Below are 12,356 nucleotides of genomic sequence, written 5' to 3'. Positions count from 1 at the left end.
TCTCAGGGGTCTTCTTTCTCTTTTTTTGTTTGTTTTTTACTGTTTTTACTTTTGTTGCTGATATGTTTCTGTCATGTAAAATGCACAAATCCATAAATTGCAAATAAAAACAAAGAATATGCTGAAATATTTTACTCATGGCTGATGTGGAAATAAATAAATGCAATAAACAGATTTCTTTTAACATATATTATTATTCTAAATGATATTAAGTTATTATCTTTCGGTACATAGCACTGCTCCACATTCTATAAAGACTATTTGTCGACCAAGCAATTAATTGGTAATAATGACAGCTTTGCTGTACACTTGACATCAGAAGAGATACTAGTATGGTTCAGGACTTTTGTCTTTGCAGAGTTAGAAAGCTCATTGAAATAGGGTGATTTTGTCCAAGCCCCGATGTTTTTGTCTTCCACAAGTGGAGGTGGTCTGTGTTTCAAACACTGCCTTTTCATCAAACCTTCCATTTTCTGTATCTTGTTTCTTTTTTTCTTTCTTTTTTGCACACAAGCTTTAAACACTTCACAGATAATCAAGTCTTGGTTTATTTCTGCCTTATTTTGGAAGGTCTTTCTATTCATTTCCTCTATTGAACAATTGTAAAGTTAAATAATTATGTTTTCATGCAATAGCATGATTTATTTTGTTTGATTGAACATAGTATTGGAGACATATGTGTGACATTATGGCAATCAATCCATTCCCAAATGAAACGTTGGCATATACAGTACATGCTGTCTGTATTCAACACATTGTGTACTGAAGTAGGGAATGAATTCTTGTAGCTGAAGTGCCTGTCGAGTAAGCAAAAGTTAAACCTGGAACCGTACTATATATGGTATGTCTCTGACAACTGGTGCTTGCAACATTTGGTGCTGGTATTTACAGAACATCTCATGTGCCATGTGTACTGAATGGAATGTTTAAAATGTATGGCAATTCTCCTCTTGGCATTTACTTACATGTGGTTTCCCATGTAATGGCCCGACAATAGTGAATCATATGTTAATGACTTTTCTATATCAATTATGTCATAATATGTAAATGAACACATTTCAATTAAAGAAATAGTGGAAAGGGCGACGGCATATGGCTGTGGTATTCGCACTCTTGTCAAGCCATTAATACCGGCACTGCGTGCATAGTTTCAAACCCATGTTTGGGTTTACGCTGAACACAGCAAATGTCTTTTTCTGGCTGGGGACCAAATGGAGTCTTAAAATGTATTGATGTCTTTCCAAAGACATAACAAGCATAGCAAAAATAGCATAAATGATAATTAAATAGATGACCGCAAAATAATAACACAGGAAGCATTGTAGAGTTGATTTTTATGATTTCATTTATTAATCAGTGTTTACATATAAAAATGCTGGGCTTTACTCAGCTGAATCTTTTCCCTGCAAGAGAACCATAAAGAATTCAATGAAATATATTTCCAATTGATGAATATAGCCATTGGGTAAAGTTAAAAAGTATAGCATGTTAATTAAGTTTAAACACATTAATATATTACCTTGCCGGAGTCACGGGTCTTGGCTCTCATCTTGTTAACCTGGGACTCTGCAATGTCGGCACGCTCCTCAGCCTCCTCCAGCTCATGCTGAACCTTTCTGCACTTGGACAGATGCACATTGGCCTGCTCCTCCTGTAACACATTTGTAATATATGTCAACTTGGACAAATATACATAGTATAGATTTTTAATGTGATAAATGTAAATATTTTGAACTTACCGCTTCCTCAGCCTGTCTCTTGTAGGCCTTCACCTTGAGCTGCAGCTTATCAACCAGATCCTGGAGCCTGGTCACATTCTTCTTGTCCTCCTCAGTCTGGAGCACAAAAGCAATATTTAATGTTTAAGATCTGAGAATGAAATAAAAGAATGACTACTTATTTGGGTTTGCCATGATACCTGGTAGGTGAGCTCCTTGACTCTCCTCTCGTATTTGCGGACGCCCTTAACAGCATCTGCTCCACGTCTCTGTTCAGCTTCAATCTCTGTCTCAAGCTCACGCACCTTTGAAATGTACAATTTGTAAGATTATGTGTTTGTTGTGGAAAGATTTGTGACAGCAACTTTTCAGTTACTGTTTCACTGTTTTTTTTCTTACCCTGGACTCCAGTTTCTGGAGCTGCTTCTTGCCACCCTTCATGGCCAGATTCTCAGCCTCATCCAGACGGTGCTGCAGGTCCTTGACAGCAACTTCCAGATTCTTCTTCATCCTCTCCAGATGAGCGCTAGTGTCCTGCTCCTTCTTCAGCTCTTCAGCCATCATGGCAGCCTGGTAAGCACATTTAGTTTGACTAGAGTGTTCATTAGAAGACCAAGAGGACCGTAAGTCAAAAACCTACATCAGTGATGGCCTTCTTGGCTTTCTCCTCAGCATTTCTTGCTTCCTGAACAGTGTCATCCACTTCACTCTGGACCTGGACCAGGTCAGACTCAAGCTTCTTCTTGGTGTTCAGCAAGCTAGTGTTCTGCAAGGTAAAAATCAATATTTCATTAAAGCATTGGTATCACCATTGTAGTGGCAAAATGAGGGTTGTATCCTGCCACTTTAGCTCCCTGGACCTTAGCTTGAGCTTGACCATTAGTATCTCCAGACATGCAGTTATTTTTGTTTACTTGATGGTGTTGGAGATCATTATGCTTTGAACATAATCCACAGTTCCACAGGTTTCCACAGTAAAGCAAAGGCCTCTCCATTTATTTTGGTAATGACCACTTATTCAAGAAAAGAAAAAGTAGACATAACATGGTGAATGTGCTTACCTGTGAGTGCAGAAGTCCAACACGCTCACTGGCATCAACCAGCTCCTGTTCAGCGACTTTGCGGCCTCTCTCTGTCTGCTCCAGAGCAGCTCTGAGCTCCTCAATTTCAGCCACCATCAGGCCGTTTCTACGCTCAACCATAGCAGCCTGTTCTTTGAGGTCTTCCTGAGCTCTGACAGCATCATCAAGGTGCAGCTGGGCATCCTGATTAAATGAGACATAAAGCATGTAAGTAGATCCTGGTTGAATATTGCAACAACATGGCACAATGCTAAATGTCAGACAATACCTTGAGTTGGACCTGCACATTCCTGAGCTGCTTCTGGGACTCAGCTGCCTGGCGATTGGCATGGCTAAGCTGAATCTCCATCTCGTTCAGATCTCCCTCCATCTTCTTCTTGATTCTGAGGGCATCGTTCCTGCTTCTGACCTCAGAGTCAAGAGTGCCTTGCATGGAGTCAGTGACTCTCTGGCTGTTCCTCTTAATCTGCTCAATTTCCTCATCTTTCTCCGCCAGCTTCCTGTCAATCTCACCCTTCACTTGGTTAAGCTCCAACTGGACACGAAGGATCTTAGACTCTTCATGTTCAAGAGTTCCCTAAAAAAAAACAGAAAGAAATTACCAGTGCTACTTTTTTTTCCTGTAGATTATTTTTTTTTTCTCATCAAGTTTAAGTACATAGTGAATTTGTTACCTCAGCTTCCTCAAGGGCAGTCTGGATTTCAGCCTTCTCAGTCTCAATCTGCTTCTTGGACTTCTCCAATTCATGGATGTTCTTACCAGTCTCACCAATCTGCTCAGTCAGATCAGAGATCTCCTCTGTGGGGGAATTGAATATTTACTCTTAAAATATTTGGTGTAGAAATCTCTTGAAATTAAAGAGACGAGATGGAAGCTGTCTTTAGCTGTTTTTAAACTCTGTCTAGTCCCTTTAAGAATCACCAGTAAAAACTTACGCTGGAGGTTCTTGTTTTCACGCTTCATGGTCTCCAGCTGGTCAAGAGACTCCTCATAGGAGTTCTTCATCTTGAACAGTTCAGTTCCCAGTGAACGGGCTTCCTTCTGAGCTCCCTCAAGCTCAGCCTGGCCCTCCTCAAACTTCTGCTTCCATTCAGCCAGGACCTACATTTTTATAAGACACGATGAGTAACAGAAATAAGCATAAGAGATAATTTCCTATTTGATATGAATAAAAGTAAACTGCACCTTGTCAAAGTTCCTCTGCTTCTTGTCAAGGTTTGCAGCCAGGCCATTAGCTCTCTCCACATCAATCATGAGGTCCTCCACCTCACTCTGCAGCCTCTGCTTGGTCTTCTCCAGAGAAGCACACTTAGAGTTGACAGCCTCAATCTGTTCCTCAGCCTCCTGGAGGCGCTGGGCAAGCTTTTTCCTTTAAAAACAGTATGAATGTGAAATAAACTTAAGTTGAGAATGTGTTCTGTAAGAATTTGTTATGCCACATATTCCAAACTCACTTGGCTTCCTCAAGCTCCTCAGTGCGCTGGATAGCATCAGTTTCATACTTGCTTCTCCACTGAGCTACCTCGCTGTTGGCCTTAGACATACCACGCTGAAGTTCAGCCTTGGCCTCCTGCTCCTCCTCAAACTGTTCCCTGAGGAGATCGCAGTCATGACGGGCTGACTGGAGTCCATGGGCAAGGGCATTCTTGGCCTGTGGAACACTTATGGTTATAAGGATATTGAACATTTGTTGCATGTTAAACTACTATTGTATTTCGTACCTTAACCTCCTCCTCAATCTGTCTCTTGAGCTCCTCAATCTGCTGTGTGAAGGCCTGTTTGCCTCTGGTCAGCTGAGAGACCAGGGCTTCCTTCTCTTCAATTTGGCGGCCAAACTCACCTTAGATGTAAAATGATGAGTTAGATTACAAAAAGTCTGATCTTTAAGCAGGCTATTTGCTTAATTGTGTTAATTTTACCATTTTCTGTGAGGAGACGTGCTTTTTGGGCACCAAGGTCATTGGTTTGACGAACGTTTTCATCATTCTTGGTCTTCAGTTCACTAAGTTGGTCCTCAAGGGTACGGCACATCTTCTCCAGATTTCCCTTTAGAAATACTTGTACATTAGTAAGCGCTTTCTTTATTATTTTTTTGTCCATTCACAATGTAACACTCATCACATTACCTTAGCTTTAGCCACAGCCTCCATGTTGCTGGAGAGGTCATCAATCTCCATCTTGTATTCACTCTTCTCCTTCTCAAGCTTTTGCTTGACACGCTGGAGGTTGTCGATCTGCTCTCCCAGCTCAGCAACGCTGTCAGCCTGCTTCTTCCGCAGAGCAGCGGCAGTGGCTTCATGCTGCAGAGTAGACTCTTCAAGGTCACGACGGAGCTTCTGGAACTCAGCCTCACGCTTCTTGTTCAGCTCAATCTGAGCAGCAGTGGCACCGCCAGCCTCCTCCAGTCTCTCACTGATCTCCTCAAGCTCCCTGGACAGATCTGCTCTCTGTTTCTCAACCTTGGCGCGGGCTGCACGCTCAGCCTCAATCTCTTCCTCCAGCTCCTCAATGCGGGCCTGTTGATAGAGGATTTGTGAGTTACGCTTAAGTACCAAGTCTCTTTTACAAGTTCAAAAGAAACATTACCTGAAGCTCCTTGATCTTCTTCTGCAGCTGAGCTCCCAGAGACTGTTCATCTTCAATCTTGCTAAGCAGCTGGCTGGTCTCAAAGTCTTTCCTGATGGGGATAGTAAAATACATCACATTTTTGTTTTTCCACTAAACAGGAATAATACATGATATTGCTTTTCTTACTTCTTCAGTTTCTCCTCAGACTGCTGCTTGTCATTCTCAAGATCCATGATGGATTCCTGAGCCAGTTTCAGGTCACCCTCCAGCTTCCTCTTGGCTCTCTCCAGGTCCATACGCAGCTTCTTCTCCTGCTCCAAAGACCCTTCAAGCTGAAGAAGAATAGAAAACATATCATTATTCCATGTTTCAACACATTTCAGTCTCAATAGTGGCAATAAAAATATCACATACATCATCAACTTGCTGCTCAAGCTTGGTCTTGGCCTTTGTCAGAGTGTTGACTTTATCCTCCTCAGCCTGCAGGTCATCCAGTGTTTGCTGGTGAGCCTCCTGGAGAGCTTTCTTCTCCTTTGTCAGCTTGGCGATGCTCTCATCCTGAGAGGCCATCTCCTCAGTCAGATTCTTCACCTATTGGTTTTAAAAAACATTATCAATTAACAATCAGATACAGTAGTACTGGAGGTTGTGCAATGTTGTATAATAACTCAGTCAAACCTTGTTCTCAGTGGCGTGCTTTTCCTTCTCCACTTTGGCCAAGGTAAGCTCCAGATCATCAATATCTTTCTTGAGCTCAGAGCATTCGTCCTCCAACTTCCTCTTTTTGGCTGTGAGTTCAGCATTGATCTCTTCTTCATCCTCCAGTCTCTCAGTGGTTTCCTTGAGTTTGGCCTCCAGCTGAATCTTGCTCTTGATGAGACCCTCACACCTTTCCTCAGCATCAGTGAGATTCTCACCTTCCTAAAAGAGAAATTACGTTTTAAGTTCACTAATTTTGTTTGTGGGCACTTTTTAAGGCACAGCTTGAGTACTCACGGATGCCACTTGCAACTGCAGATCATTCTTCTCCTGCAGAAGAGACACCATCTTCTCCTCCAGCTCCTTCTTCTTAGCCAGAGCACTAGCCAAGTCAGTGGTCATCTTCTCATAATTCTCTTTCATCTGCTGAAGCTCCTTCTCAGTCTCAGCACTCTTCAGGAGGGGCTTGATCTTGAAGTAAACCTTCATCCATGGCCAAGTTTTGACATTCATGAATGAGCGGATGTTGTACTGGACTGTGTAGATGGCGTCCCTGTGAAATTTCAACATTTTAGTTACACATAAACACGCTTTATAAATAGTGCTGTTTAGTTGTTGTTGTTTTTTTTCCATCAACACATGCCTTCTTGCTGTCATCTCCACAAACTCCTTTCGCATGAGGTAACCACGGCACAAAGCCTGTGTCATGGATACAAGAGCTGCAAGTTTTTCATCTCTCATCTCCTCAAGAGTACCCAGAAGACCAGCTTTGAAGAACACCTATCACGAAAGGTTGGAGGAAAAATGTTGAACACTGAAATGGGAATTGCAAAGGACCGTTATCACACTATTATGACAGTGATGACAATGGTACCTTGGTGTGCCCGAATCTATACTGATCATGATCAACATCAATTGATCCCAGCAGCTTCTCTGAAGCTTTCTTGTTGTCAATGAATTGACCCTCAGGGATGACACTGGCATTCAGCACCTTGTATCTTTTTGAGGAAGAAAATACATTACAAATACATACATTTTCAACAACTTTGCTTTTTCGTAAAGTTCAGTGATACCTCTGTTTGAAGTCACCATATTGGATTCTGCTGGGGAAACCCTTTCTGCAGATTCTGATACCCTCCAGTACACCATTGCACCTGAGCTGGTGGATAACCAGGAAGTTCTCCATCAGACCTGGAGTAAAGTAAAAATAACTCAGCCTAGGGTTTGACAGAAAGTAAATTGGATGCCCGCCAAAGTGCTATGATTAAATGCTATTTACTATACCTGGACACTTGGACTCGTTGGGAATCAAGCAACGCACAAAGTGAGGATGAGTGCTCCTCAAGTTAGTCATCAACTTGCCCAAGTTCTCCTAAAACACAATAAAAATAAAAAAAAGATTCAAACCAAGGATCACACAAGCTCCAATTGACTTAATCTAGTGAATTCTTACTCTGAACTGTGAGGACACAGTCTGCATAGAGCCACCCTTCTTCTTGCCACCCTTGGCTCCCTTAGCCTCTGTTTTGAGAAATATACATATAATTCAAAATGAAGTCTTTGTTATAGTGGTATTGTCTGTGTAGAAGCAAGTTTTCATACCTTCAACAACGGGAGGATACAAAAGAGCCAGAAGCTTGACAGAAGACTTCTGGTACAGCTGCAAAACGGACTCGTTCAATGGGTCCTTGTTCTTGTCCAGCCAGCCTTGGACATTGTAGTCCACAGTACCAGCGTAGTGCACCAGGGAGAAGTGGGCCTCAGCCTTGTTCTTTGCTGGCTTAGGCTTCTCAAATGCTCTGTTCTTGCCAAGATGCTGATCATACAGCTTGTTCTTGAAGGTGGTGTCAGAGGCTTTGGGGAACATGCACTCCTCTTCAAGGATGGCGAAGATTCCCATGGGCTAGAAAGACGTCAAGAGAAATGTAATTTATAAATGTAATAATAAAGTTGCCCTATACTGTTTTACTATACTTAAGACTTACCTTTTCAATCAGCTCAATGCAGGCAGCCAAGTCCATACCGAAGTCAATGAACTCCCAGATGATGCCCTCCTTCTTGTACTCCTCTTGCTCCAGGACGAACATGTGGTGGTTAAAGAACTGTTGCAGTTTCTCGTTGGTGAAGTTAATGCACAGCTGCTCCATGCTGTTGAACTGTTGACAAATAGTTCATACTGTATGAGGACAAATGCTTTACTAGATTTATTAACACTTAAGATTGAAGCCTACATCAAAGATTTCAAAGCCGGCAATGTCCAAGACACCAATGAAGGAGTGTCTCGGTTGTTTGGTGTCCAACATCTGGTTGATACGAATGACCATCCACAAGAACATCCTTTCATAGATGGACTTGGCCAGGGCAGTGACAGCGTTCAGCACCTAAGAAAAACTTGGCGTTAGCTGTAAACCCTTCACAACATGGCAACATTGTCATGATTGTCACTGAAATTTCCACTTTACCTGGGGTACAGTCTGACCCTTGGTGACAAACTCATTTCCGACCTTGACTCTGGGGTAGCACAAACCCTTGAGCATATCGGCAGAGTTCAGGCCCAGCAGGTAAGCGACCTTGTCAGCATCTATAAGAGATTATCATGCCTTCTGTTATGATTCTTTAAATTGAACTACACCATTTCTCACGATTGTTTCAGAAGACTTACCCTCTGTGCCATCGGGCTCAGCCTGCTCCTCACGCTGCTTCTGCTTGAACTTCATGTTGCCATGATGGAGCACAGCACCTGTCATTTTGTAGATGCTCATCTTCTCCTCACCACTGAAGCCCAGGATGTCAATGGCATTCTGGTTTTAAACGGTTCCCATTATTACTTTTTGTGTACATTTCAAGTAAATACAGTAATGTGATTTCTGAATCACTCACATCAGTGGCATCCAGCTCCTCTTTGTCATCAATGCTTTTCACAGTGATTTGACCCATGCTGCACATTGGGAAGTCATAGGGGTTGGTTGTGAGGAGAGCCAGTTCTGCAAACCAGACATTATCATTTTAGGATAAAAGGGAAGAGCAAGTCCCACATTTTTATGTTTCATCTGTATTGTCTAATGTCTACGTACCAATAAGCTCAGGCTTGTGGTTGGTCATCATCTGGTAGAAGATGTGGTAGCCTCTCTCATCAGAAAGCTGGAATGTCACTCTAGACTTCTCCAGCAGATCTGTAAGTGTGAGGAATTTAGTATGAAACAACAAATTCACATTTTGCCCCAACACAAACCTAAAGTATTTTACTTACAGGTTTCAATATCAGCACTAGCCAGTTTACCAGTTGTGCCGAAATGAATTCTGATAAATTTACCCTATTTGAGTAATACATGAAATTATAATTCCATACAAACATGAAGAAAAATCATTTTTGAAAATACAATCTAATGTTGCAATACTTACAAAACGAGAGGAGTTGTCATTTCTCACAGTCTTGGCATTACCATAGGCCTCCAGCAGAGGGTTGGCTGCAATAATCTGATCCTCCAGGGAGCCCTGCACAGGAAATAATCGTCAAGTTTGTGAACTTGTTCTTGAATTTGTGTTAAAAGATTGTAACAACCAACCTGAATTTTTGATGTATCCTTCTTCTTGTCTCCACCACCACCAACGGCAATTGTGGCAAAGTACTGAATGACACGCTTTGTGTTCACAGTCTTTCCAGCACCAGATTCTCCACTGGGGATGAAAACAGACATGAAAGAATCCTGTCTTAATTGAAGACATGTCACATAGAGCAACAAATTAGAAACTTACGTGATCAACACAGACTGGTTCTCCCTATCTATTAAGTTACAATGATATAGAAACAGACATATTATTAATTTGCCACTGAACATTATTCCAATAACAAAAAGAGTTTATAATGCCATACCACAAAGCATGAACTGATAAGCGTTGTCAGAAACAGAGAAGATGTGGGGTGGAGCCTCCATGCGCTTCTTGCCTCTGTAGGCACTCACAACTTCCTGGTCATACACTGGCAGCCACTTGTAGGGGTTCACAGTGGCACAGAACAGGCCGGAGTAGGTCTGAAGAAGGTGCACAGAAACATGTGTTCAGAATCTTGTTCTTGGTGCAGTGTTTTTGTGCTTGTTGCTCTTCAATAAAATAGGTGTCTTACGTAGATCATCCATGCTGCATAACGCTCTTTGAGGTTATAAAGCACAGAGGCTTCATTGAGGTGGGTCATCATGGCCATGTCTTCAATTTTGTCATACTTGGGAGGGTTCATGGGGAAGACTTCATCTTCCTTGACTGTTCTCTCCTACAACAGAACAGTCTGTGTGATTAGGGAAGTCCTGATTTATTGACAGTATTGTACCTTGCATAAGTCATACCTCTTCAGTTAGCAAGAGTTTGACGGTGGCTTTGCCACCTTCCTTCTTGAGGATTGTTGCCTTGAGGTACAGCTCCGCCTTATCAGTCACGAAGCAGGCACTCTTGGCATCGAAGGGCTTGCTCTGTGCCTCAATCCTCTCCTTCTCTGGTTTACGGAGGTAAATGGCAGCTTTGCCATAAACGGCCATCTCCGCGTCCGTACTCATGGTGGCGGTTTGTTTCTGTGGGAAGTTATTGTCAGGTATTGATCAATATCAGTATGCATTTCTTCAACATGGCTGCTGTGCAAATTACATGTACATTCTACTTGAAAGCAGTGATTACGTTGATGTTGTTTTTATCTTGACAAGTAACACTACGTTCAATTTGGAAATGTTATGCATAGATTCCATCTGGAGTCTTACATGCCATGTTGGTGTTTAGCAGACTTACAGTGTGTATTTTTATTTATTTATTTATTTTCATTTTGATTAGAATGATTAGAAATTATTTGACCTGTGAAATTCCATCTAGTTGGACAATCTGCTGAAAGGATTAACTTATTAAATATGTTTTTAACTGTAGGCGCTATACAAATAAATATTGATTGATTGATTGATTCAAACATCCCTCTCTGCATCTTCTGCTCTCCTCTAATAAGTGGAGAGCTTATTAGAGGAGAGCTGAAGATGCAGCTCTGAATGCTGTCCTTGATCAGAAAACACTACATTAGAAAAGAGCTAACTGAAATGCTGTCCACATCTTCAAAAATGACCTCTAAAGCTGCTATGAGTTACACTTGAGCTTGTTGCACTTTAAATTTAGATGGACCAATATCATTATAAAATAATCGTCTCGTCGCAGATGTTCCCTATGCGTTTTTCATCAAATTAAATCTCTCTTTGTGTGTAGTAGTATTGGAAGATGCATCAGTCTTGACCGCAAATAAATGACCCTAGTAGATTTGAAGAGTTGACAATGGTCTGATTCTTTGTTGAGGAAATGGTTCAATTGTACAAGACAAGATGCTGCCAATACTACAAAAAATATTGTGTACATTGCACAAGTAAGCAGAAAAATAAAAAATCATGATGGAAGTGTGTATAATGCATTTTACATTACCTTAACCCTTGTCTATTTGAAAAGAATAAGATATCCCCCAATCCTGTTGAAGACACAAATAAACAAATAAATAAATAAATAAACAAACAAATAATGAAATATTTAAATAGATAAATTAAAACATTCATTAATTTTCAGGGACTGAACTTACCACTAGCAGGAACAGTTCTTCAGCCACACACTCTGAGGGTGGAGTGAGACCCCTTATATTCTGTCAGTTGTGCTTACAAAGCACGACGCAAAGATGACCACATGCCACATATGGTCTGTGGGATACCCGAGTACAGTGGCAAGCAGCATATTTGTCCCCTCCTAAAATTAGAATTGATTTTGCTCCATGTCGTTGTTCTGTTTTCCAAATTTATTTTAGCTAGATGTTTTAAATAGGCCTACAATTAATATGTTTCATGTTACATTTTTTGATTGTATAATGAAAAATAAAGCTCGTCTTCTTTTTCTTCTTGATCCAGATTTTTGTTTGTCAACATAATCATTATGGGTTATTATGCCTGATCCGATATTCTTTAATTAGGAAGCTGTACAAAAAACTATTTATCTGGCTTTTATAGGCCTATTTTAAGGACAGAAACAAAAATGCTAATGTTGAATTTCGAGTCAGCCCGTTCAAAACCATGCTGTTTATGTGTAACAAGTAGAATGAATCCGGATGCTTGCTGAATGTAATTTAATAAAAGTGTCATCACTGGCAAGGTTGATGGGTACATAATGTTTCAGTACTTGCATCCCTTTTACGCCTTCTGTCATTGAGTATGCATTCCCCCCCCATTAGAGTTCTGCGTAACGGGATAGCTCACAGAAATCGAGCGCGTGTCGTCCTCAAGACCA

General features: G+C 41.2%; 1 protein-coding gene across 1 annotated transcript; it reads right to left on the bottom strand.

Annotated features, from left to right (window-relative positions):
- Positions 1-1,382: 1,382 nt before the first annotated feature.
- On the bottom strand, positions 1,383-10,615 carry LOC306972022 (myosin heavy chain, fast skeletal muscle-like; the record flags this gene model as incomplete). The annotated part of the gene is made up of 38 exons (XM_079568465.1): positions 1,383-1,403; positions 1,520-1,651; positions 1,740-1,835; positions 1,919-2,023; positions 2,118-2,288; positions 2,359-2,484; positions 2,780-2,983; positions 3,069-3,377; positions 3,475-3,599; positions 3,737-3,902; positions 3,987-4,170; positions 4,256-4,452; positions 4,523-4,641; positions 4,721-4,847; positions 4,928-5,317; positions 5,388-5,478; positions 5,556-5,701; positions 5,784-5,960; positions 6,048-6,290; positions 6,366-6,848; positions 6,943-7,066; positions 7,142-7,259; positions 7,353-7,440; positions 7,522-7,589; positions 7,671-7,971; positions 8,054-8,224; positions 8,300-8,449; positions 8,531-8,649; positions 8,731-8,869; positions 8,949-9,052; positions 9,143-9,241; positions 9,319-9,382; positions 9,471-9,563; positions 9,635-9,746; positions 9,825-9,852; positions 9,943-10,099; positions 10,192-10,335; positions 10,409-10,615. 38 exons carry the CDS (start codon positions 10,613-10,615, stop codon positions 1,383-1,385), a joined length of 5,898 nt encoding a protein of 1,965 aa, XP_079424591.1.
- Between the last annotated feature and the right edge of the window lie 1,741 nt (positions 10,616-12,356).

Source organism: Gobius niger, assembly GCF_951799975.1.
Source record: "Gobius niger genome assembly, chromosome: 12".
Classification (NCBI taxonomy): Eukaryota; Metazoa; Chordata; class Actinopteri; order Gobiiformes; family Gobiidae; genus Gobius; species Gobius niger.
Note: the sequence above shows the minus strand (reverse complement) of the source record. Positions and strands in the feature narration are given on the sequence as shown.